We start from the raw sequence: 27,695 nt of genomic DNA on the forward strand, positions 1-27,695 counted from the left end.
AAATAAGAATTTCTTTCCTTAGAAAAAAGACTGAAAACAATTATGCGGTTATCAAAATAGTTGCCGGTTGATTCATAAACTTGTGAGTATCACTCTTATACTTTAAGCAGGCCTACAGTCCCTTTATACACAGTCCAGATGTTTCTGAAGGTCTTCTTTCATGTTTCATGCATGTAGCTTGTTAGCTTAGCTTTGTTGAGTCCTTGTTCAGTGTTTGTGGATTGATTCAAAACTGCAGACGATTTTTTATTTTGGCATCAAACAAATCTTTATTCTTATTATCTTACTGGTTTCTGTGTCGGTCTCTGTCCCACCTCCCCAGTTTAAACTGGGAGCAGGAAACTGGGACACCAGGACTCATCACACATTAGCTTTAATGTGACCTGTCTCCCCCTGCCTTCCTCCCAGTGCTCAGGCCCTCCTGTCCTCTATCCCGCACCAGTACACCCAGTTTGCTGTATGTGTGTGTGTGTGTGTGTGTGTCTGTGTGTTAATGTCAGGTCACATGGTTCTGCCGGATGACTTGTTGCAATCGTGCTGAGATCGACACATTTGATTGTGAGGGACGGGGTCGCAGAGGGGCACGAGGAGGGTTCTCACAACACACACACACACAGAGTGAAAGGCTGAATGGTGTTCAGAAACATTGCGTTCATTCTGTGGCTGACCTGTTTACTCACCACATTAACACCGAACAGAACAGAGTGCAGGAGAAAAACCAGTTTGTGCAGACATTCAATAACTTTAAATAACTTTAACAAGTTCATTAATGAAAGTAAAACCAAAGGACTTTTCAGCACGTATTAGCCCTTTAACTGAAATACAAAAAGTCAACAGGGTTTAATGGTGAAGAAAAGTGTCTTTAAATATGGAATGAGAATAAGCTCATTCAGCTAAAACAACTGTGCCGGCCATATATTTAAAGCGATCCAACAACACTCTTTTTCTTCACTTCTTTGCTTATAGCTAGCTTTGAGCGTCTGTCCGGCTAGCTTGGCGTACGTGCTTTACGTCATTTATAATCTCTACATGGAAATGTAGAATCTGTAGGCAGGAATGTGGATTTCCAGGAAGGAAAGTGTTCTTGTTTCCGTTTGTAGTACGCTTGTAGTCCAAGTAATATTGACCAATCACGTATCGGCACGTATGCGACTGCGGCGCATGCAGGACAAAAACAGTCCGTGTGGAGAGCCAAAGCAGTCGGAACGTAATGCACCGTAATGACCCCCTGCCCAGCTCCCATCAGCGTCATCTGATGACGATTTAGCTTCTTATTAATCTCTATAAACAGACATCTACATGCTAACAGCTAACAATCTGTCCTAGACATAGACTGTATAAATAATGGACGTAGTCTCATTGACGTCACCCACTGGTTTCTGTAGAAGTGTTTTGAAGCCGGAATTGCGCCGGCGCTGGGGGTCGCCATATTGGAAATGCCAGAGCTGGCTAATCCAGAGGCAGGCAGGCAAAGAGGCGGAGCGCGACCGAGCTACAGCCTATGGCTGAGGACTATGGGCGGGCCGCATGAATCAGCCAGCTACGGCTATGAAGCTAGGCTACGTGCTCCTCAGTGCAGCTAGCGGTTATTATCCATAGACTGTATAAATAACGAATGAGCTAGTTTGACTTTGTCAGGAGGAGATTCTGTCGGTGTTTAGTTAACAGACTAAAGAAGTAGCGGACTCGCTGCTCGCTCACCCAGTGAGAGAGCGGCGAGCCGACATGTAACGGGAAACGTAAAATAACCGCTCTGCTCAACACTGCAGTCCGCTGTAATCTCTCCGGGGAAAAGTCAGCAACTCCTGACTCCTATTTACTGGCCGACGATTAAATGATTTAATGTTTAATGTTTCTACTGTATAAATTGACATTTTCCCACCTGCTGTAATGTTATTTCTTGTTTTCTGGAGCCAGCCTCAAGTGGCCACTCGAGGAACTGCAGTTTTTTGCACTTCCGCATTGGCTTCATTTTTCAACACCGGGGGTTGCCGCTTGGTTTAGATCTAAAATTCAACTTCAGACAAATTCCCTGACGCTGTTGCACGAAAGCTGTTGAGCATTCAGATTTCCCGCTTCCTCATCAGAAATGATCGAACGGGCATTTTAAAGTAGTTTTCTTCTCCTCTTGGGCACAGACCTGACAAAGCTCCTTTTTTAACTTTTGACAAATATGCGTCATGATGTTGAAATTTCAGCGAAGGTAAGATTAAAGGTTAATTAAAGTTGGGTTTTTTTCTGTAAACAATGCCACACGCGGAAAAGGAAGTCTTGACTGGAAGTCGTTTATCGCTGTGGGATCCGAGATTGGTCGTCTATAATATTCCCAAACAATAAGAATTGTTGCACTACTGTGTTTAACGTTGTTTAAACTCTTTACAAAACATTTGTAGTCTTAAAAGCATCCACTGATATCTTCACAGCAGCGCAACAAAAAGCTAGTGTTGATATGAATTTACCCGCAAGAGGAGCTGTGCAGTCAGGTAATGCTAATGTTAGCAGCTAATGATACTTCCAACTCGCCCTTTGTTACTGAAGACATTAGCTTTTTTTTTGTGTCAGTGAGTTGCACCTTTCTGGTAAAAAAAAAATACACTAAAGCAGGTAACAATTGATCCCAGATTTTAACAATACATCATCAACTTTCCACGTTAGCTTCTTGGTTAGCTTCAGACTCTATCCGACTTCCACCACAGCAATCCAATTTAATTTAGATTTAGTATTTTTTCCCCCCTCCGCAGCATTTCAGTTCAGATGTCAGACTGTCCTTGAATGCACCACGAAGGAATGTTTTTTTAATGATCCCTTTGTGCCACTGCATTACATTAACATTTAAATATCCAGATGGGAAATGCTCATTGATGGATTGCCTACTGATTTTTCACCCTCTAGCTCATTTAACTGTTACAAATGGCCCAATAAAAATGGTTGGCAGTTTAATAAAGTTTACACATAGATATAATACATATTTAATGAGGTGGAAAAAAACAGATGGAGAGTAAAGAACAAGACGTTTTATATCTATATTATGGGGAGTGACACCTCTCAGGATGTTACGCACAGAGGGATTAACATTGTTGAGTGTAGCACTGGCCTTAGCCTTAGCTCTCTGTATTTTGTGGTAAATCCACCCATGTGATACAACATGTAGAGAAAACAAATACCACTAATGAATTGGAAAAACCATTTGAGTATCAGGACAGTGACTGTGTGGCTTTGGCTCGTTTCTCATGTTTTATTCAGCGTTTATTGAAAGGGCTGTTTCATAACCGTTGCAGAACTTCATTGCTGAAATTTAAACTCCCTACAAATGAAATTGCTTCCAAAGAAATCACCACAGAGCTGCTTTCCCCCCCTCAAAATTTGAAAGGAAGCGAGTGTAAAAATGTCTCGTCTCCTCTCCTCCGTTTTTGCATAATTTGTTTTTAGGGAGGATTAGCGCAAAAGTGGGGGGGGAGTGCCATCGTAATTGTGATCATTTTGTACAATGGCTCTTCACCCAAGAGCATCAACAAATACAGACTTCAAAGAGAGAGGAGCTGGAGGAAGGCGGGCGGGCGGGGCGCGGAGGGCATGAGGGAGACGGCAAGTTTAGGATGGAGGAAAGGAGGCCAGAAGGAAGCGAGAGTGTGGGGGGTTGGGGTGAAGATGAAGCTGCGACTGAAGTCGAAGCGGTTAAAATCTAAATGATCTTCTTCGGTCTGGTTTTAAACATCAAACAAAACAAGTTTTTAGCCGTTTTGTTGACATCAAACAAAACATGCTTTGTTTAAAATGTTTTTTTCAAACATCTGATAGCTTGTTTTTTAATTTTTTTTTATACTTCTTTGTTCTGCTGCTCATTCGCTGATGCCTTTGTTCGCTGACATCTGGCGTAGGACCAAGCGCAGAGCTTCCCGGGCCTGCAGAGTGAAACCAGAGTAATCCTGACTCAGAATAAAACATTATCTCTGTTTCACTGTGTTGGCTCACGCTGCTGTTTTCATAGCTGTGTGCTCACCGACCGTCAGTCAGGCCTGGACTGACAATACATGCTGTCATATTACATGGAGTTCAAACTGTGCGATATGACCTCTTTGGGAGAAGCAGTGATGATAGTTAAAACTAGTTACCAAAAATTCTGTCATTATGTTTGTAACATTTTGTGGGAGTGTTATTTTTTATGTTCCTTACTGTTCTTTATATGCAGATACCCGTTATTAGTTCTGGATTTTCAATACCTTTGTTGTTTTGGCTTGCAATATTTGTAAGGCTAATTTTTTTTGGTCAATGAAAGCCCCAATCCAGCCAGTGTTACTTCCAATTTTGCTCCGTGGATAGCCGTAGCGGAGATGGATTTTTTTGTCACACCACAATCAGTTAATAAAGTTAAAAAAAGTATTGTTTTTATTAGAGATAGACCGATATGGTTTTTTCAGGGCCGATACCGATACCGATTATTAGTAGTCAAGGAGGCCGATAACCGATATTTGAAGCCGATATTCATTTGCAGTAAAAGTGAAAATATTGGCGTCAAAATTTTGAATAATACAAACTCCAACACTTAACTTTGTTTAAATGCCTTTAAGCATATGCATCAGAGCCAAAATAACCCAGTTTTAAATTTATCTGTTATCGGCCGTCGGATAAAAAAAAAAAAAAAAAGGCCGATATGCGTCAAAATGCCGAATATCGGCACCGATGGGCCCGGCCGATAATCGGTCTATCCCTAGTTTTTATACAGTAATCAGTGGGGCTTGTCCGCCAGAAGCAAAGAACGTTGCCCTAGATCCAAGAGCAACGTCATGTCATGACAATGCGACATAAGTCATCGTCTGTTTCAGCAACAGCTTCGATGTTTTAACTTGAAGCACACAATTCCTTTTTTTAGTTGCCTGACATTTTGGCTGACCAACATTTATAGAAAATTTGGAAAAATAGAAAATATAAAAAAATTTTAAAGGGGCACTGCACCATTTTTGCACCAAACACGTAAAGTAGTGTTGACTTATAACCATAAATACAACTGAGCTTTTACTTGTATAATGATGTGTGTTGCTCTGGAAAAGCTTTCCGAAGTTTGAAAAAAAAAAAAAACCTTATGATGTCATAGTGATGTCATCGAGGCCGTCTCAGCCCAGGCTTGGGACTAAAATGTTTCAATAGAAAGCCTGTGTGTTAGAGACATGGTGTGAGTTGGAAAGAGGTCGGCATTTATAAGCTAAATGGTGTCTAATTAAAAACATTTTCCACGTGCATTATGGGTAATGTAGGATCTAGTGGTTTTGAGGCTTGACCCAAATTTAATTCAGTTTTCCTTTGACAGAGGCTTCGGCCGCATGCTGGGACAGAGATTTTTTCCATCCTACATGGACGCCAAATGTACGAGCGAGTTAGCCCTCTTGTTCGGTGTGTTCAAGTGCAACTCTACGGCTCAGACACAGGCAATGTGAGGCCACTGAACAGTCTGCCTTCATCACCGCGAGTTCCTAAATGTAGGTTTAGCGTTGGCTCTTCTACTTTAACATACTCCAAACCGTTGGAAAATACATGACTGCGTGTATCATCTCACAATAGCTCTTATATGCAGATTTCAGAAGCCGCTAGCTGGAGCATGACACTGTCCCTCATGCTGAGTATCATCTAATTATATCATCATAAAGAATCAGTGCCTGTCATTCCCATTAGTTACTGTAGAAGGATAATTAGCTGTGATTATACGGGGCCGTCCTATGGAGCAGCGGGGGAGGGGCGAGGGTGGCTAACCTTTCAGAGCAGACTGAGGCATGCTTCGCCGGTTGTAGCACAGTAGGAGAGGTGTGTGTGTACTTAAGGCTGTATGTCCGAGCAGACGGAGCAGTAATAGCATTAGCTGATGCTCGCCAGACCGCCTGCAGGAAGATCAGTTTGGGTAAGGACAGTAATTAATACGGTCTCTCTCTGTTTGATCCGTCTGTTTACGACCAGACAAAGTCTATGAGCATGCGGCCCCCCCTGCAGAGATGTTTGGGTGCAATCAGACCAGCACCTCATCACAAACAGGATACCTTATTACAAATGTAGTCAAAGCCACAGCCATGAAAACAAGCAGAGGATGGGACGGAGAGAGGAAGAGGAGGGAGGTGGTGACAGAGCGTGTGAACTTTGGATGGTTTCCCAGACATCACATTAGTCATGTCATCGTGTGACCTACCTGCAGCGAGTGTTAAAGATTCCTCATGGTTGGAAGGTTGGATCGCTCTTTCAACTGTTGTGTCCTGTCTATTGGAAATCTTTGACATTTCATATTTACCCAGTGACGTAATGCAAGTAGCTCTTGGCCGAGTTAGTGTCTAGCTTTTGCTCTGTCCAAAATAAGGAAATGCCCCATTCCTGTTGTTTTTCTTGGCCGGGGGCGTGACCTCCTGGAGCCTTGTTGCTAAGCAAAGCTAACCATCTCATACCTGTAGCTTAAATTCTAATTGGCAAACATAAAAGGGATGTCAATCTTTTTGTCCATCTATCATGGAGAACGTGACATTTTCCATTTGGTAAAACAATCATTTTAAGAGAGAACTTGTTGTGGAAGTCATTCAGTTTGGACCATTAGGGCTTATAGAGAAGTAACATGAAGTTATGAAGGTGCGACAAACTCAGAGGCTGCAAAATGTGCATCATTAAAGCCTCAACCTCCTTGTCTTTAAAGATGCTAGCAATTAGCAGCTAACTCCGAAGGAGTCATTCATGCGGCTGATAGCTTTTCTCTGCAGTTCTTAAACTATCTCTCCTCGTCGTGAATCTTTGATCTGCAGTGTTCTTTCAGAGTTTGACTTCCTGAACTCCTCGAAGAGATTCTCTGTTTCTGCCGCTGCGCCTTAAACTCCCCTGTGTTGCATAAGCGGAGGTGTCAGACTGCAATACATCCTCTGCAGACCTACTTAAAATTTAAAGTTTCTGGTTTTCACAGGGATGTCCGTCCTCCTCCTCCATCTCTCCCTCTGTCTGTCCTCTTCTCTCCATCTTCTCTTTCATACTATTTTTGGAAGTAGCGACGAGTTCCACTTTTGGGCAGCGGAGCGGATTCCTTAGCGAGTTCCCATGGCTCCTCGACACACTTCTGGCTCCTCCACTTTCTCCTGCCTGGCATGTTCCTCTCGGTGTCTTCTGGTCCGGAAAAGTCTTGAAGTTAAGGCCGTAATTGCTCTTCAACATCTTTTCCGAAACTTTCTTTAAACGCCCTCTTTATTCATTATAACTGAAGTCTGGGGTCGGACCAGGACAGTACAGTACAGCTTATAAAACACCATATATGTGAAGCTTGTAGTATGTCTCACAGTTGAAGATAACTGATTCTGCGCGTCAGCTGCCTGATAAGCACCCACAGAAACACTAAAAATGTTCTCTACAATATGCATCATGGAACAGTTGCTGCTGTCCGGCTCCTCGGAGGCGTCATGGAGGAGATAAAACCAGACAATTTTTAAGACAGATTTTAATGCTGATTTTAACAGGAAAAATTCAAAGGTACCAACATGGCAGTCAATCAGTCAGGCACTCTGATGGACGAACTACATCATGACGCCATTTGTAAATCACCCAAGCTTTGTTTTCTGCGTTATATGTTCTTTAAAAAATGGGTTTTATTCTGGAAATCCTTTTTTGCGCAGACACCAATATGTATCTGTAATAGGCCCATATCCGCCCGATAATATCGCCCAACCGTAGGTGAGATTTTCAGCGCTCTCCAGAACTGTGAAGTTAATGAGCTTTCGCAGCATCAACTACATTTTAGTATCCTGTAAAGCCATGTGTCTCAGCTGGTCTCGCCTTAGGACCTGCCACCACCTCCGTAGTGACCAATTGCGACCCAAATTTTTTAACCACTCTAATTTATTTAATTGAAATCTGTGCAGTTTGCATAACAACATATTCCCGCTACAATTCATTCAATTAGAAATAAACTAAAACAGAACAGTGGGAATAAACTTGTACCGCATGCATGTCATAGGAAACCCATGTCCTTCAAAATAAAAGCGCAGAATAGACTTTCTGCCACAACTTTTTGTTTTTCCAGCACACTTCCTCGACCCTCTGAAAACAGCTCCGCGGCCCGCTTTTGGGTCCCGACCCACCAGTTAAGAACTACTGCTGTAAAGTACGTCTCAGGGATTTACAGAACATTCAGTTTCACACGTTAAACCCCAAAGTACGCCACAAATCTTAGTCCAGTTTTAAAATGAATATTAAATCCAAATCATCCAATGTGAGCGTGTGTGTGTGTGTGTGTGTGTGTGTGTGTGTGTGTGTGTGTGTGTGTGTGTGTGTGTGTGTGTGTGTGTGTGTGTGTGTGTGTGTGAAGGCAGAGGGCTTGAAGGTGATAAATTATTCCATAACAAGAGCACAGATGATTAAAACTGTGCATGTGTGAGTTTGTTGGAGTGTTTCTGTCTCCAGGACACCAGGAAAGAAATCTTTCTCTCGTTGGCCTGGACGTTCTGCGAAGTGAGATCACGCTGTTCAATATTGCGATAACTCTTAGTTTCTGTCTATCTGCTGTTCTTCATGCAACATGTCCTTCCTGAATCCAACTTAAATCCAATAAGCTGTTCTTTTATGTCTCACCGTTAAATTGACACCAATTAATCTGGTGTAGCTAAATTAGCTTGGGCTTCATCTGATCCCATCATTATACCCAGGGCTGTATCCAATAGGTACGATTTATGCCTAAGTCAGTGGTTCTCAAACTTTTTCTGTCATGCCCCCCTTTGGAGAAAGAAACATTTCCAGGCCCCCCCGCCCCAACAAAATAGTCACAAATGGATGAAGTTTCTGAGTAATTTGCTGTGCAACAAAAACTATTTCATTTGCTCCATCAGACTTTTTCATACAGAAATATAATAAAATGTGCAATAACTTTTTCAGAACAACAACAAACAGATTTTTAGCTGCCAGACGTTTCAGACATAAAACACAGACAGGTCTCTCTTCATCTTCGACCCTATTCGCTGTTAATCCAAGAGCAAGAAAAGCGTCGTCATATGTTCTTGACTTCTTGGATTTTGGCGGTTGGTCAGCATTAACATCGGCCGACGTCGTCTTGTTGGTATCAGCTGTTTTTGTTCTCGCCCCCTGTAATATATTTGTCCATTGGCAATGCTACTCTTTTTCTCTGTGTGTGTCTGAATGTGAAATCTGGCATGGAAATCACCAGGGCAACGCGTTTGTGTACTGCGCCACCTGAAAGTGAGTCCGGGTTGTCCGACGTCAAAACATAGTTCCGCCTGCTACATTTTCCAAACGACAGGAGCGCTGACACGCCCCCCCTGTCATGCCGCTGCCATGCGCCCCACAGTTTGAGAATCACTGGCCTGATGAGAGATCAAGGTTTGTTTACATCAAACATTATTGAGTGCAATAAAATCAGACTTTTCCGACGTGTTGCAAATGCTCATATCGCAATAACGTTGAAGTTGCGATTTATTGCGCCGCCCTAATCTCCGCCAGCTGACATTTATCAGGGTAAAACTTTCATACAGGATGTCTCAGCCAGTTCACCTTGCAAAGGGAGCGTCTGTAATGATATTATCCTCTCTGGTCTTGGATAAATCATGACCAGTCTCTTCCTTTGTTTCCTTTGTCTCTGTTTTCATCAGTGTAGCACACCAGGCCCATGCCGCTTTGCCCTGCAGCTGACCTGAAAGGGCTTGTGTAAGGAGAGTAAGTGCCCCTGGGTCAAAAAGCAGGCTAAGTGTCCTCGACATGTAGTCCACACACCTCCCTCACACACACACACACACCTTCAGATGAACACGGAGACGGGGGAAACCCACCCGGTGTCAGACACTAGGGAGTAGAGGGAAGAGATATTCACCGGTGCTTATTTATTAATGAAACCAGGAGGAGATGGAGAGATCGGAGGAAAGTGGGAGAAATAAAGGACGAGCGCGGGGGAAGGGAGGGGGCCTGACAGACGAGACAAATAAGCGATGAAGAGCAGCTATCGAGGCGGCGATGGCGCACGAGGACGAGCGTGTATGTTTTATTAAAGAGGCGTGGTGTTAGATTATTTACAACAGCTGGAGGAGGGGGGTTTATGCTGGCTCACACACACACTGAGGGGGAACACTCTTAAGACACAATCCGAGGTGGTTCTTGTAATTGGACGTCAGAAGCTATTAGAGGGAGAAGGAGCCGGAAAGGAGAGCGAGAGAGAGAGACGTAAGGAGGACGAGCGAGTCACTTTTTATTAAAGTTGGCGTGCCGGGTTCAGTGTGAACAAACAAATCGCGGCGCTCGTGACCACACACACATTTTAAATGTGTAAATCAGTTCAGGATTGATGCCCCAGATGGTTATTAGCATGCTAGCACGCTAACACCCACTTTGGCAATAGATTCGGTGTTTTTGTTTACCTCTTTTCATTCCTCTCATCCCGGAAATTTAAACTGTGCCGATGATTATATTAGAAGCGTGAGAGAGTGTGAGAATGGCACGTTTCCAGAGCACTGACCTGATACCACACACACACACACACACACACACACCTCCCACAGTCTACACACTCTTTCACGTGCGCACAGCGACAACACACACACCAAGAAGTAGCTCATACTTTGATTCTGAGGCAAACAGACACACTCTTTTTGCACGTAACTCTCTTACACACTCGCACACAACGTCACGGCCCAAAAATAACAAGCGTGTCCCACATAGAGAGGAGCCGAGGCAGTCTCTCCTCACGTGTCGGTAACTCTCGCTCACTTTTACTTCTCGTTCTCACGTTCTCTCTCTCTCTCTCTGTCGGTCACGATAATCTGCTTCAAGGAGCACGGTAAACGTACGAGAAAAGTTCATGTTTAATCTGCGTTTATTTCATGTTCCTGGTTAGTTATGTGACACTTACACAAGTTATATTACCTGCAGCTTTTCCCAAGTTAAGATTCTTATGAAATAACTGTCAGATTTTCCCCAACTCCAACACTCACATTTAAAACTAAAATCAATTCACCTAAGGATCGTATCTTGGGATTGAAAAGTTCCTCAAACCTCAAAATTGCACACTTCAATTTATGAAATGCACAGTTTAACACAAAGGTTGCACATATTTCGATCAATAAGATGCAAATTTTAAGCTAAGACTGCGAATTTGAAGCTAAAACACTTCAGCCTTAAAGTTGCACATTTTAGCCAAAAAATACAACCTTAAAATAAAAATGTAAATAGTTCAAACAAAAAATTAACTTACCTCCCCAAAAGTATCCGGTCAATGTGCGCTTATGTGGGCAATGTGTTACACGGATGGTCCTTATGAGGCCGATGACAACGTCTTTGAAAGCAGGTGCACACTGCGGACGTAGGTGAGGACAGCGGGCGTGCAGCCCCGCCTACTCCACGAACAAAGTATCCAGAGCCTTGTAGACAGAGAGTTGCGTCAGTGGGGGTCCATTATGCTCCATGATCCGCCATTGCGTTGTCTCAACTCTCTCTCTCTAGGGCTCTGAAAGTACCGTCACTCAGTCAGTCACATAAAGACCCATGTCTAGGGCTGACCCTGCCACACTCCAAATTAAAACAAGCACAGGTAAACACAAAAGTCAATACAATACAAAAGTTTCACATTTCAACCAATCAGGTGCACTTTTCTATTACATATTTGAACTCTAGAACTGAACATTTTAGCAGACTGAAACGTCACACTTCAGCCCTAATATTGCACGTTAGCCCAAAAATACAACCTTTAAATAAAGCAAACAAGAAGTTGCACACGTCAACTTAAAAAATGCAGTTCAACCCAAAAGTTTTAATCCAGCAGTGCACATCACACCCCAAAATGCAGATTTCCTATCAAAAGTAACGCACTTATCTTCACCAAGTTGCACAAATCAACCACAAAGCCACAGAATTCAACCAACAATGTGCACACTTAAACCAAAAACATTGCACTCTTTACACAAAAATCACACACTCCAAATTAAAACATGCACGGTTAAATACAAAAGTTGCGCACTTCCATAAAAAATGTTCACATTTCAACCAATAAGATGCACTTTTCAAGCTCAGACTGCATATGTGAAGATAAAACATAACATCTGAGCAGACTGAAACGTAACACTTCGGCCTTAAAGATGCACATTTTAGTCAAAAAATACAACTTAAAATTGGTATCATAAAACCAAAACAGTGAGCTGAAAGGGGCAGCAGAGCTTTGTGTACATTCTCACTGATTTCGGTGACCCAAGTTAGACGAAATTGCCTTCTCCTTTATTTTGAAATAAAACCATCTTTTGCGTTTTGTTCCATTTTCTGATAACTGAGGTTTTTCATTCACCCAGCACAACGCCGCCTGGCTGTGACATCCTGGATCTATATGTGGCACTTCCCCTGCGACCTCACCACTCACTCACTGACACACTCTTTCTTTCCTTCTCTCGCTCTGTCTGTCAGCTGCTCTCTTCCACTCTTTCACCCTCTCATCTTCGAACCCTTCACTCTCTCCCCCTCTCTCTGTCCCTCGTGGTTTCTCTGGCGACAGTTTCGGCTCGTTAGCACCATTTAGAAACTTCTTTCCGGCTCATTTGGCTCTTGGCTCATCCCGGCCGCGCTGACATTAAGCAGCGTGATGAGCGACTGCGCCCCACGGCGGACATGACACCTCCATGACCATCAGGACTCACAGCTGAGCACCAACCCATTTTCCCTCAGCTCTTTCCTTCTTTTTTATCTGTTAGCTGCAGTGTTGTAAATGTGCTTTTCTTTCCTGTGGGGAATTTAAATAATGAGACGCAACATTTCAAACAAAAATACTCACCAGAATGAAGTCGAGCAGCTTCACACACAGTTTTGACACAGTTCTTTCTCTCCTCTCTTGGTCCCTCAGGAGTAGACCAGCATGCCGTTGGTGAAGAGGAACATCGAGCCCCGGCACCTCTGCCGCGGGGCGTTGCCGGATGGGGTGACCAGTGAACTGGAATGTGTTACCAACAGCACCCTGGCGGCCATCATCAAACAGCTGGGCAGTCTGAGTGAGTATCCTGTGGCATGGTAAACGTTCATGTTGATGTTCTCTACATTCAGTACAGTGGTTTAGTTCAATCTAAAGAAAACAAAATAGATGTCCTGTCTCAGAACTCATTGGCTTTCATCTAACGACAATATAGCCACTGGGAGCAGCTGCCAACTTCTTCCTTCCAAGACTTCCTTTTCCATTTGTTGCATTACTTCCAGTTTGATTAGCGAAGCGAGAGTACAGTTGGAGTTGTGAAAGGGCGTCTAAGCTGCACTTGCATGCAGACGTCTCTTTCTAGGGATTATTTAAAGGTTAATTGTCATCAGAGATGACCGCTGATGGGAGCTGGGATGGCAAAAAACCACTGTGCGTACTGCATACAAGGATTGTGCTTATATGTGATTGGTCAAACGCTCAAACCTTTGTTTCCTTGGCTTTCGGCTCTGAATGAGAGTTACCTTTTGATTCCTTTTACTATTTTATTCTCCTGTTGTCTTTGAATTAGTCTTAGTGTTTTATTGTGCTCTGTTTATGGCTTTTATGTTTGGTTGTACAGCAATGTTGTTGTTTTTAAATTTGATTTATAAATACATTTGGATTGGATTTGGACGACAAACGTACAACAAACTGAAACCAGAACACTTACCAAGTCCTATGGTATCGGAAGTGAAGTACCCACTCCTGTTAGCATTTTTATACAGGATATTACAAGCCAGTATCTTTCCCAGCGATGAGCAAAAATGATGTATTGCAGGTACTCCTAATGGCATGTTACCATTTTTAATCTCCTAGAAAGCTTCGACTACATTTTAGTCCTATGAAATGCTTTTTTAACTTTATATGTTCCTGCACCACTTTGCACCATGCTTGACCTTCATAACTATCTGCACACTTGATTTGACGACACAAATCTAAGTACTGTTGCTAAGCACTGCTCACGGTGGATTCATGTTGGGTCTCTCTAAATAAAAGAGTACAGTCTAGACCTGCGGTGTGTCCGAAACCGCATACTATCATACTAATCATACTAATCATACTAATCATACTAACCGTGATGTAAAATTGAGCATGTCATGCGTTCCCATCTCATAGTAGGCAATTTTGTGTATGTGAGAAATGACCCGATGTATACTAGATCGGCCCGGATATTTGAGTATGAGACGGGAGCTCACTGGTTGAACTCAACCGCCCCAAAATGCATTGCGGCTATTCAGCTTCTACTATGGCGGAGATGGACCGGAGATCAGACCGGACGTACGTAAACGATTAAGTCACGTGATACGGAGAAGACGGCTCTGAGTATGATGCCACCCGCATCCTAATAGTCAGGTTAGTAGGCAGTATGCAGTACATACTGTTTGAGTATGTAGTAGGCATGCGGTTTCGGACACAGTCCTGCTCTTTTTGTGTAATAGTATTTGTAATCTCAGTTTCTTTCTCTTTGGCGCCACTTATGGCGATCAACTGTAATTGCGGAAGCAGACTTCCCAGATATCCAGACAGTGTCGCATGTGTGACGTCCACGGTTGGCTCCGGTTGTAACTCTTGATTTTCCTGGCTGACGGTCGCTTTCCTTTTCAGACTGTTTGCTTCATCTGAGCATCGATATTTAATTCAAATTTTTTTTGAAGTTGTATCTGTAGTCATCCATCTTTTCTTTGTTTGTTCAGCCATAGTAGATTAGTGTTTACTCGCAACACTTGCAGAGAGCGGAAAAGCAGCTGCTTAGCTCCGCCTACCCTCTCTGGCAGACCAACCACTGCTGGCTGAATCACCATTGTGTTACCTCATTTGGCGACAGATTTATTTACATGAAAATCTTCGAGAAGATAACTTTGGTTATGATTTGCCGCTATATAAATAACAATTGATTGATTGATTAAAAGAAGGAAAAAGCAATAGAAAAAGTGTGCTTTCCAGGAAGCCAATGAGCTCTCACCACAGCACACACACCATCTCACCTCCCATTAGGTGTCATGAGCAATCACATGCTGGTGTGTCATTTCTAACTGCAATCTCACCCAAAGACTAAAACATTCACAGCTATTTTCCTGAAGATGTGCTGAAGTGTGAACACGACTGTGTCTGCACATGTTGCTGCTGCTGCTGCTGCTGAGAGGAGCGAGTCAACCATCCAGGAAGCTGTTTGATGGAGTTACTTTGAAACAGGCTGTTAGAAAAAGGTGAAACCAAGGTGGACTTTTATGAACTCCGTTAAAACATGTTGCCAGGACGCTCGCCGTGCCCCAGCCGTAAAGCATGACCTACAGTAAACACGCAATCTGATGAGTCAGCTCTCTGCTGCTCGGCGTGCAAATACATCATAATCAATACATCCTCAGCCTGTGTCACAAACGTCGCTCACGCACACACGTCCGCAGCTGCAGTTGCTGCAAGAAAGAGATCATTCAGAGGAAACCTGGAGGAAAAAAGGAGGCTGTTGAAATCTGATTAGCAGTTAGGGTCTGAATTAGATTCAGTGACAGCTCGCTGTGAATGAGCGAGTGCTCTGCCTCTGCTCCATCTGTCACGTCGTGGGCTGAGAGAGAGAGAGAGATATTAAAGCTCTGCAGCAGGTGTGCATTTTATTGGGGTAATTTTCTGCATCTCAGTGAATGTATTTAAGCATCAGTACCAAAGACATACACGCCTTCTCTCTCTCCTGCAGGCAGGTTTTAAGCATTCAGTCCGACAGGTGCTCAGCAGGGGGCAGCCGTCCTGCTGAGACAGACGGAGGGAGGAGGAAGAGGAGGAGCAGCGTCGGCTGACCTCCATCCCTCTGTTTTTCCTCTCATCCATCTCCTGTTTTATCCAACTATTTTTGAACCTTTTTATAAGTTGTGTTGCTGCATGAAACTTTTGGGCCAACTGCCAAAAAATAAACGATTTTCTGGTGTTATTTCCAAATGCAAGGCTTTTATTTTGAAAGTACAGCTGTTGGAGGACTTATTACTCTTACTTGTTTAAAAGTGGTTATGAATGAGTAATAAACTATATTAGCTTCATTGTCAAACCATAACATCTGTTTGTCTCTGCGCAGGTCGCCATGCAGAGGACATTTTCGGGGAGCTCTTTAATGAAGCCAACAGCTTCTACCTGAGGATGAGCAGCCTGCAGGAGAGGGTGGACCAGCTGGCCGTCAAAGTCACCCAGCTCGACTCCACTGTGGAGGAAGGTAGGGACACTGTGTGTGTGCTGACAGTTTGACCTTATGTTTCTTTATTAATTAATAATTCTATTGGCTTTGTCCTGAGTTAATTGATTGCATCCGTGTTTAATTATCCTTTCACAGCATATTACATCACTTCCTGGCTTCCAAGATTGTGCATTGCTTCACTAACGCAGGCGCAGACACCAAACAAAACCGGGACCGGCTCTTAAAAAATACATTATCTAGCCCAAATACTCAGCAATACCAGAGTTTTAAATAAAGTAATGCATTCAAAATTGTCCCTCACATAAGCTTGGATTATTGCTAGTAAAGCGTTCAGGTTCAAGCATCACTTTTATGTTGAAGCTAGCAAAGATGGAGCTTAAAAGAGGTTAATTTTATATTTTTTATCAGTAATCTGAGTCTTAAAAGTAGCGGGAAAATAATGCTGTTAAACAAATGAAGCAAAAAGTACAATTATGCTTCGAATATTCAGTAGAATGGACGTATTAATACTCAAGAACAGGTCAAATTCCACCACTGCTTTGTTGGTATGAGCACTTACTCTGCAGATACGTGCGTCTCAGTGCTTTGCCGTCAAATGACCTGCAGGATTCTAAAGGCTCCGTACTCCGCCTGTGTGCGCATGTGTGAACAACCTGTTCTACTCCCTTTGTTTGATGTCCGTCTGCTTTATTCTTACGTCACCATCTCCGTATTTACGTGTTTGTGTGTTTGCAAAGCATCTGAGCGTGTTTAGTGAACAGAAAGACAGAAGAATAAACACATGCACAGATTTCCAGAAGGCTAACATAAACTCAAGCTGCATGTTTGTGTGTGCAGCTGTGTGCATGGACACCAGGTTGTATTTTAATGGGGGGGAACTTTGTGAGATGGAAAACATTTTTAAATAAAGGAAACATTTCCTGGGGGGCTGGTTTAGCTCAGTTAGGTGGGGCAGGGGCCACATATATAGAGGCAGACGCAGCGGCTGCTGGTTCGACTCCTGTCCTCAGCCCTTTGCTGCATGTCATTCCCTACTCTCTTCAGCTGTCCTGAGGCAAAATGAGGCAAAAATTGTGTAAAAAAGGGGATATTATACTGTTTCACATTTTAAGACACATATATAATGTTACAATGTTGGATGTCCGGACTTAACGTGGGTGAAGTTTCAGATCTGCAGGCTGCTGTGAACGCCAGGTTTCACACAGTTTTTTCTACACGCTGCACTTTGTGACGTCAGAGAGCTGGCCAATCAGAAGAAAGCGGGCTTGTAGGGGCGTTGTTTCTTAAAGGGACAGAGCCGTTTCAGGCAGAGGCTGTATGAGGGCCTGCACGGAGCACCAGTGTGAGAAAAAGTTATGTAAATTGTAAATTATGCTAAGCTACTGTGTGTCACAGAGTGAAATATGAAGCTTGAAATGAGCATAATACCCCCCTCATACACCAGCTAACCTATGTCAAAAAACAGCCACCTTCACTAGTCTAGATTCATTAAATAGTGTGTTTCTTCACTCACATAAATCAACAGTGGCAAGGCAAATTTTCTACAGCCGAATCCTGTCTGATCAGCAAGCTAGCTAAGTTTGGTCCTGGCAAAGTTAGCTAGCAAAGTTAGCTAACATTTACCTGCAAATGAGCTCTGTTTTTCAGCAACAGTTCATCCATTGTAGCTCATTTAAAGTTTGGCTCGAGTTATGTTCTGTCCATGGAGAAGTCAAAGCCATGTTTCTCAACTTTCAGACTTTACAGGCACGTATGATGATGATTCTTACATTAAAAGGATGAACAATTGGAAGGCAAAACCATAACTTTGTTGTCTCTTACTAACAATGGGGAAGCTCCACTTGCTCCATTGCTTAGGGCTGTTGTGTGTGTTTGTGTGTGTGTGTGTGTGTGTGTGGTTGTGGTTGTGTCCACAGTGCAATTCAGAATCATTATCTCCACCATTAAGCTTTTCACTACCGCTGAAGGTCAATTCTCTTAATGCAGTAATTGATAGGCCTGCACACACAGAGTCACACTGTGATGATCCAGTCTGCGCTAACATTTCAGAGCTGACTACGGTGGCCCCAGAGGCTCAAACTGAACTTTAATGTGAGATGTTAAACACCTCGAATCTCGTACTCTTTTCCGTCTTTCTCCTTTTTTCTGTGATTGTCCTCATTCTCCTCCCTCTCTTCTCATTTTCTTCCGCTCTATCATCCTTTCTTTTATGTCCTCTCCCTCATTTCTTCTTCTCCCTCCTCCCTCCTCCCTCCTCCCTGATTCCTAACCATCCCCTCCTCCTTTGTCTATTTTTTCTCTACTTTATAGTCTCCCTTTCTCTTCCGTCTGCCGTCTTATTCTCTGAATTCTTCCTCTCTTTCTTCCCCTTTCTCTCCACTCTCCCAATCTTTCTCTAACGTCCTCATCTTCTCTCTCCCTCCATCCTGCGTTTCTTTATAACTCTTTCTCTCTTTCCCTTTCCTTTCTTCTACTTCCTTCACCCTCTCTCCCTCTAATTTTCTTTGTAACCTCCTAGCCTGTCTCTCCATCCCTCCTTCCTTTTTTATCCCCCATTCTCCCTAATCTTACTCTCTTTTTCTTTCTCTCTTTCAATCTTCTGTAACTATCTCTTCCCCCCTTTTCTCTTTGGATAGTTTCCTCCCCTCTCTCTCTCTCTCTTCTCTCTCTCCCTCTCTCCTCGCTGATACTGCCTCGTCATTCTGCAGCACGCCGGGGCTCAGACAGAAAGCCTCAGATAGAGCAGCACAGACGGGGATGAAAAGGAAAAGCTCAGCACTCTTCTGTCTTATCCTCTTCTCCCCCTCCTCCTCCTCCCCTGCCTCCTCCCCCGCTCACACTCTTTCATCTCCTCTCTCTCCTCTTCTGTCCATCTCCAGGCCTCATCCTCCTACGCACATGCAAAATTCTTCTTTCCCTCGTTCACTCTGTCATCTGTTACTCTTCCTCCTCCTCTCATATCTCTGTCACTACTTCTCAGTTTTCTCTCTCGTCCTCCCTCTTTCTCATCCCTCTCTCCTGCCACGTCCTTTTACTTTATTCCCTTTTTTTCTTTTCTCCAAACTGGCAGGCAGCTGACACCATGATTTCTTTATGACAGAAAGAAAGAAAGGAAGAGAGGGACAATTAAAGGAGGAAGACAAGGAGGGACTATCAAAGAAAAGAAGGAAGGAAGAGGAGACGGCTACAAGAAGATAGTTGGAGGGAAGAAAGGAAGAGAAAGAAAGAAAGGGACAATAAAAGGAAAGGCGTGGGGAAAAAATAGAAGAACGGTTGGGGCAAGGAAAGGAAAAAGGAGGGAAAGGAGCAAGGAAGATAGGAACTAACCAAGAAAAAAATGACAGGAGAAGATAAAATGAAAAAGTATAGAAGAGGGGAAAGAAAGGAAGCAAGCAAAGGACGATTAAAGGAAGAAAGAGATAGTTACAGGAAGAAAGAAGGAAGGAAGAAAGGAAAGAAGGAAGCAAGGAAGGAAAAATTAAAGGAAGAAATAAAGAAGGAAGGGACTATAAAAAAGAGGAAGAAATAAGAAGGTGCGTCGTAGAAGAGGAAGTAATGACAGAAAGAAGAGACAGAAAAGAAAATGATAGTAAAAGAAGAAGGAGACTTTATCCTTTAAATATATTAGATTGTAATAGAAGCGTAAAATACAAAGGCCTTCTTACAACAATGTTGATACATTAAATGTCTTTATAGTACGACTGGTAAAAGGTCTACACAAAATGTGCTTAAAATAAATGTGGTGATAGTTTACATCCATGTATTTCCAGACTATCAGCTCTCTCGCTGAGTTTAATCTCTCTCACTCTCAATATGAGAATTGATTTCAACTTGCAAAATACAAGTTCAGCAGCCGCAGCAGTACAAAAGAGAGATTGTGCACATTTCCCTCCAGAGAATCACATTTACACCATTTTTTCACGGGAAAGGAATGATAATCAGCAGCATCTCAATCAGAAACAGTATTGCCTTCTTTTACTCTTATAAAACCAACGACTAAAAAAAAATCAGTGGCCGTAGCCTTGGTAACATCACCCGTCGGTTTGAGGTCTGCTGTTGTGAAGCCTTTGGTTCGGCATTATATCGGTAATATAATGTTTGGAAGACCTTTGAAAGTTTTACATCCTTGCTATATTATACTATTTAGTTATATTTTACTATATTTTACTCCTATTTATTGTGATTTTATTGTTAATTTTACTTATATTTGCTATTGTGTTTTTAGCCTGTACAGCACTTTGGTCAACCGTGGGTTTTTTTCTGTGCTATATAAATAAATAAAACTTTAACCATATTTGGACTGGAGGGTGGAGCATGAGAGGTGCGATGATTTGGTGAATGCTAAGTTTAAAAGTAATATGATGATGCCTAAGGTTGCTTTATTAGCTATTAGCAGCTGTAAAATTGCTAGTTAAGAGCTTGGCTAACAAGCCAAGTATGTTGAGTGCAAGCACTTATACCTGCGGGTAAGTGCTAATATAGAGACAATAATACATGACAAGGTCTGTTACTACAACCTGTGGCACAGAAAACAATTATACTGTTTGCATGAGAACATCTCTAAGAGACACAAACACGACGGAAATGTCAGGGTCTCAAATTAGCTACAGCTGCACCTGGCAGACAGCTAGCAGCACACACCTGTCACTCAAAGTGGCCATGCCTTTAATTATCCATGACTTGGTAAAAAATTTGGTAGAGACAAAGGAAGGGTTTTTGTTGTAAACGTGTGATTGTGCTGTAAAGTTGTGCCCTTTTAATATGGGGCCTAATGGGGATTGACTCACTTTTGGAGCCAGCCTCAAGTGGCCATGCACGGAACTGCAATTTTGGAACATGTTGCCTTTGATGCTGCATGTACTGTTAATTCTGGTGATTTTAAATGTAGAATTCAGGCAACTGCAAGTCCCTTAATATAACAGTTCAATACATTAATCCTGTTTTCAAGAGTCAACCTCTCTGTATGCATGTAGCGGTATCAGAGTGCAAGATGGAGATGACAGACAGAGGACGTGGAGCGAGAGAGGATAGAGAGATGGAGGGTGTGCGTATGGTTACAGAGAGAAAGAGAGAGGATGAACATGCCAGTGTAGAGTGTGTTAAAAAAGAGAGAGAGGAAGAGCTTGAGGTCTCTTTGAAGATGTGTCTGAATGAAAGTTGCATTAGCTGCTAGTTTTGTGGATTATTCATTTGGCCGCAGGGACAGAAGCTTAGGAAGGAATGATCAAACAGCGAGCAGACAGGAGTGTGCTTTGACTGCAGAATCGGCACACACACCCACATACACACACACTTTCACACACATGCATCAAACAGCCAATCTCTTTTAAGTCTTTTTTAGGAATAAGTCATTGCATTTAGAGGTTAACGCTGCTTCTGTCTGACATTGTTAATACTGCTGTTTATACAGTATACAGTAAGGACAGCAGAGTAAATCACGGGTGGGAACATATGTCAAACTGACATGGTTTAACCTTATTATACTGGTCCAATGTGCACTGAACCAGTGTGTGTGTGTGTGTGTGTGTGTGTCAGATAATGTGTGTTAAACCATCTGCTTGATCCTGGATAGCATTGCAGTACAGTGGCGTTAAATCTCCCCTGGGGTTAAGGGATTGACACACATACATGCAGTATTTTCTCCGTCGCGTACTCTCCCTTTCTCTCTTACTCTGCCTCACCCACACACACACACATTCAAACACGAGCTCTTGTTACGTGTAGACAAATCATATTATCACACATTCTGACTAGCTGCGTAACATACAAAGCATTCAGAGATTTCATGAGTACAAAAGACACAAAACAACTACTATATTTCTCCCTCGCACTTAGCTGCTTTGCGAAGACCAATGTAAATTTTATACACTAGTTATGGGGACTGCTTTGCCTTGTGAGGACATCACTACTTAAAAGAGTGGTCACTACAAAAAACTATGTTGTAAAGTTTAGGTTACAATAAGGTTTAGGTTAACAACATCCAGCTACTTTATGAGGACAAATTTCAATTTTAAACCTTGTTCTGGGGACCGCTTTGCCTTGTGAGGACATTTGGCCATAATTACTGGAAGCGCTACTTGAAGGTTAAGACTATGTTTTGAGGTTTAGATTAAAATAAGGTTTAGGTCAATGACATCCAGCTGCTTTGTGAGGACCAGTTTCAATTTAACCACTTACCACTTACCATTGACATTTGCCATATGAGGACGTTTTGGTCATCACTATTCGAAGGAATGTTTTGAAGGTTAAGACTATGTTTTGAGGTTTAGTTTAGAGTCAGGTTTAGGTTAACAACATCCAGCTGCTTGGTGAGGACCAATTTAAATTTTAAACTCTTGGGTTGTGGACTGCTTGGTGGTGGGAGGGGCTTAGAGTTAAGCGTTTTGGAATGCATTATGTTAATGAGAGACCTTACAAGTATAGAAAGACAAAAATGTGTGTGTGTGTGTGTGTGTGTGTGTGTGTAAAAGATGCTTGTTAAGCTGGTGCAACAAGCTCTAAGACTAATCTGTCCCAGCTGTCTTATTATCACCTTCAGTGTGGATCCATGCATATGTATGTGGTTTTGTCAGAGTGCAAACAGTGTGTAAGCTGTTTATGTCCATGTGAAGTATATATTATTGTGGGGAGTTACAAGCACATAGCTGATGTTTTTACTTTGGTTGTTTATTTTGTTTTTCAATTTCATGTTTGAATTGTCCTGGTAGTTTAAACCCAAACAGTTCTTTACATAATTATTACAGCAAACAGTTCAGTCAAAAAAGTGTATTTAAGGAAATGTTCTTTGATGTTAAAGGTGCTCTAGGATTTGTTTCAAAGTGTTCTTATTTGGTGTTTTTGTGTCTTAGCTTTTAGCTTCTTCTACTCATACTTAATCTCCTGTACTTCTGCTTTTATAATATATTCTCTTACTTCCCAGAATGCCTTTCAACAAGAAAAAACATAAACATTTGTGTCCAAGCTACACAGACCATGATACATCTATTAGCTGTTTTGATAATCCATCAATGGGTTTAAGTAATTTCTTCAATACAGAAGTCAAAATTCTTCAGTTCCAGCTTCTTAAATGTGAATGATTTATGTTTCTTTTTTCCTCTATAACAAATACTTGAATTTATTCGGGTTGTGGAGAAAACAAAATACTTGAGGATGTTATCTCGGGCTTTGTCAAACACAGATAAAAGTTTTTCATTATTTTCTGACATTTCACAGACCCAACAACGAAACGATGAGTGATGAAAAGATTCCATAGATTAAACACCAATGAAAATAACAATAACTTGCATCTCCTAAATTGTTGAAATACACTTTTTACCATTTCTTGTATGGAAATAAAGTAAAGGACTCAGAGCCATGTATGTTATGCATTAGAAGATCTAGACCAGCATTAGAAGATCTAGACCAGTGGTTCTCAATTTCAGATTTTTTCAACCACTCCAATATATTTAATGAAAAATAGTGCAGCTTGGACCTGAGACGGAATGTAACATCACAGTATTGTGTTGTCTGTTGTGTTGTTGGCAGTGCATAAGGGGAAAATATTCCCTGTACTTATATATGACAAAAACTGAAACATAAATGTAACCACTGTTAGGCTCATCAAGTTTCAATAATGTAACTGTGGCTGGGATTACCCAATCAGTGGATACATGGAGTATAACTAAACTACACTACTACTGCACGTATGTTAAAGCTATGTCCTTCAAAATAAAAGCGCAGCATAGACTTTTCACCACAAATGTTTTTTTCTTTTTCAAGCACACATCCGCGACCAACTAAAAACAGCTCCGCGACCCACTTTTGGGTCCCGACCCACCAGTTGAGAATCACTGATCTAGACAACTCAACAATAAGTACAATAAAACAAGATTTTATGTGTTTATGTACCTCTGGTGAGACTTAAGCAGTTTCCTTCTCTGGATTTCTAGTGAAATGAATATTCTTGTATTTCTGCTCTAAAATATAGAGTTTTCCTTTTTTACGGCCTCATTGTTTTTAATATTATAAAATCAAAGGTATTACTATACTCAGCAATCAAAGCTAAATCTGTGATAAATTATTTTTCATTTTAATAAAATTCACAAAATATTTTTCAGACAAGCATTGATTATTTCATCAAGACAGAGGCTGAGTTTGGTGGTATAAAACTTTGAAGTTAGGTAGCCATGCCTCAGCTGATTAATAATGTTAGGTCCATTAAATGCATAAACAAGACATCATCTCCTCCTCTTTCATTCCCATAAATCCTGACTCAATTCATGAGTATTAACTTAGCCGAACTGAGACCAGAGAGCAGAGGGCACGCTGCTCATACAGGATTTAGTTACTAAGCTGACACTCCAACAGTTAAAACAGCTGTTTTGAGGGATTATGTTGTCAAACACTGTTAATGATTCGTCCGCAAATAATTCTGCCCATTTACTTTGGCCTAATTCTCAACATGTTTACTGTTCTGTTTATTAAATCCGTTTTTTTTCCTCCCTCCAGTTTCCCTGCAGGACATTAACATGAGGAAAGCCTTCAAGAGCAGCACCATCCAGGATCAGCAGGTGGTGTCGCGGACCTCCGTCCCCAACCCTGTGGTGGAGATGTACCATCGCTGTGACAAACCTCCACCGCTCAACATCCTCAGTCCATACAGGTCAGTGACTTTAACTATTAAGGCATCATAAAGAATCTGCTTGGTTTGCAAAGTTAAGCTAATGCTGCAAAAAATGTATGTTCTGTTCTGTTAAGTTTTAATTAATTAATTCATTCCTTCATGCAGGGATGACAAGAAGGACGCCTTGAAGTTCTACACTGACCCCTCTTACTTCTTCAACCTGTGGAAGGAGAAGATGCTGCAGGCTACTGAGGACAAACGCAAGGAGAAGAGGCGGCAGAAGGTATGGCTGTGTGTTGTTGTGTGCTGCTGGAGCTCATTTCTATGCGAGTGTGAGTTGGGTCATGTTGTTGTGTTGTGGATGTGTGACGGAAAAGTACAATAAATTCATCTGCTGTTTTAAGTTGCTGCTAATCTGTTTCTTCCTGCCTAATTGTCATTTTTTATGCTGTGATTTTATTTTATGCGTTCCTTTCTGACTGTACTCTCCATTGAGCTTTGCTTTGTTGTGTAATTAGTTATTGATACAGCAGCAGTTGGACAGGCTCATTATCCAGAGACAAATGAATATCCACAGGGGAATACTACTTAAAACAATACATTAAATGACTCGTGACCAATTATGTTAACTTATTTATACAAAGATGTGGCTCCTGCTGTGCAGGATATGCTATTACAGCTTTTATAGTACAGTCTTGTGTATTAATAGACTTCTTAAATAACAACAATTTATTATTTACTGGTTAAATAATAAGATTATAGATGGCTGAATTACATTTAGTTCCTTCAGTTTCAGGGCTCTCTTATCTGACACACCTGTACGTTTAATATAATGACAGGTCAAAATGAAGGATGCTAATTTAGAATAACCCACACCCATTAATAGTCATTAACCATTAACCAATAAGTTATAATATAATTTTTAGAAAACACAGCCAGAGACTGGCAATAAACTCTCCGTCATGCACGCTCATTCTGATGCGCTCTCTCTAATACTTGCAGAAACGCACACACTCGCACACACGCAACTAAGAGGTAAATGTATTAATATCCTCAAACATAACTACCTGTGGCACCGACAATTGAGCCCACAGATTTTAATACACTGTCCAGTGTCCATTACGCACGCGCTGGAGAATACAGCCGTGTGATCCAGCAGCAACAATAAGTAAATAAACATTTACAGCCGACCTTTCTTTGATGGTCAGCACACAGAACTTTGATAAAACATAAGATCCTGTCCGATCCTGTCCGAGTTTTAAATAATTAATGAGTTACGCGGCTGTGCCTCATGCGTAAATGTTAAGTTTCGTTTCTGCTCAAAAACAGTCAATACGTTAACAACAGGCTACGTTTGTCTACTGGTTTTAAAGAAGAAATAGCAACATGTCGACATGCTGTGGGGTTAGTCTGGTTAGTCTGTTGACTGTGAGACCTGCTGAGGAGAACACCCGCTCAGATGGTACCGATGTCCCAGGAACGCAGATATATGCAATGTTTTTTTTTTGTTTTTTGTTTTTTTTAAACATTCATATTGTCGTTTAAACAGTAAATTTTTTACATAGTCAAAATGTCTGCCGTGACAAAGGCTTTTATAGTATTCAGCACAGAATAACATTGTGTATTGCTAATTAATAGGGATTAGTTCATTCCATATATCAGATATTGAATAAAAACTTTTTCCCCCAAAAAAATACAAGCCTTGCAATGAAAGGCATGTCCGGACTATCCAGAGATCCAGTAGGTATGTAGATAGATAGATAGATTAGAAAGTTGTAATGAAATGTAATGAAACATTATAACTATTGTTGATTGCCATTATTCGAAGCAAACTCATTGCAGAAGGACGGCAGCGCTGCAGCTAACATTCAGTCTGTGTGGACATCACAGTCGTGCGAGCTGCAGCAGTTTAGCGAGGTATCTGTCACGCACAGGTAGCGTTGCTAAACCAGCAGGGCCTCAGCTGGCACCCTTGCGGGTTCGACCAGCAGTAGTGGGAATTAGTTTTATCCACGGGGTATAAAGATAACTGTGGCTGTGATCTTTCTTGACGGGTCTGTCTTTTTGAGTTATTTCTGTGTAAAAATGATTTTGAAAAGTCCCGAGGTTTCTCTTTCTCCAGCATAACTAGCACAGAGTTTTAAATATTTCAGTGGTCTTCCCTTTTGATTCAAAGTCGACAGGCAGTTTACAAACCCCTGAACAACTGCTGCTGTATGCGTTTGCCCCAATTTGTCGATATTTCTGTTCAATTTAATGCTGCTCACATTTTTTCTGTTCCCTCCCTCAAATGTGGAAACTTGGCAGAAAAAAAACTCTTTCAAAATAAAGTTACATTTTGAGATAATAACAGGTTTGAACTCCATCTGCAGGAGGATTGCTCGTACTTCTCTTCAGTTTACTGCTTCCTTTTTTGAATTCACCTATAGAGCTACGTGGCCTTCCATAACAAACGCCCCACCCTTCCTCCTCCTCCTCTGCTCAGTCTAACGCACCAGCTTGTCTTTCTCCCATGTTTCCATAGGGCTGTCCGGCCCACCCTGACAGGCCCCACTCCAGACAGGCCCCACCCAGGAGCCCCCTGTCCATCTCTGTAAGATAACCCCGACCCCTAACCTGCCCTCTCCTGCCCCTCACTTTACCTGCCACACAACCCACTAACACACTATACACAATTAAATATTTTAGAGGACGTTCAAACTCAGGTAAGACACAAAAATCAACACAGAACAAAGTAATACTTAAAGACACAGACACACACCTTTCCCCTGTTTGTGTCCGTGTGTGTCACGTTAGCTTGCCACCTCACCCGCTCTCTAACCCTCCGTGTTTGGTTTGCTTCCTGTCCTGTGTTCCCAGACGTTTGTTGGCTCTGTCGTCCATCATAAGTCTGGTGTTGGTAGCGTCCAGGTGTTAATGTGTAGACTAGTATGTGTGAGTGTGTGGTTTGCTCTGAGTGAATTTACCCCATG

At 42.0% G+C, this 27,695-nt stretch overlaps 1 protein-coding gene across 2 annotated transcripts in view; it reads left to right on the forward strand.

Moving 5' to 3' along the window:
• Window positions 1-27,695, forward strand: part of LOC138600817 (actin-binding protein WASF3) — a 47,061-nt gene that overhangs the window by 10,798 nt on the left and 8,568 nt on the right. Inside the window, exons 2-6 of one of the 2 annotated variants that reach the window (XM_069672331.1) lie at window positions 12,836-12,980; window positions 16,005-16,139; window positions 24,609-24,762; window positions 24,889-25,006; window positions 27,248-27,316. In XM_069672331.1, coding sequence (XP_069528432.1) covers window positions 12,848-12,980; window positions 16,005-16,139; window positions 24,609-24,762; window positions 24,889-25,006; window positions 27,248-27,316 — 609 coding nt within the window. In that variant the 5' untranslated portion in view covers window positions 12,836-12,847. The remainder of the gene's footprint in view (window positions 1-12,835; window positions 12,981-16,004; window positions 16,140-24,608; window positions 24,763-24,888; window positions 25,007-27,247; window positions 27,317-27,695) is intronic. The other variant, XM_069672332.1, reaches the window with a different exon arrangement.

This window comes from Semicossyphus pulcher, unplaced genomic scaffold, assembly GCF_022749685.1.
Source record: "Semicossyphus pulcher isolate SPU_LCO1_2020_fin unplaced genomic scaffold, fSemPul1.0.p SCAF_21, whole genome shotgun sequence".
Classification (NCBI taxonomy): Eukaryota; Metazoa; Chordata; class Actinopteri; order Labriformes; family Labridae; genus Semicossyphus; species Semicossyphus pulcher.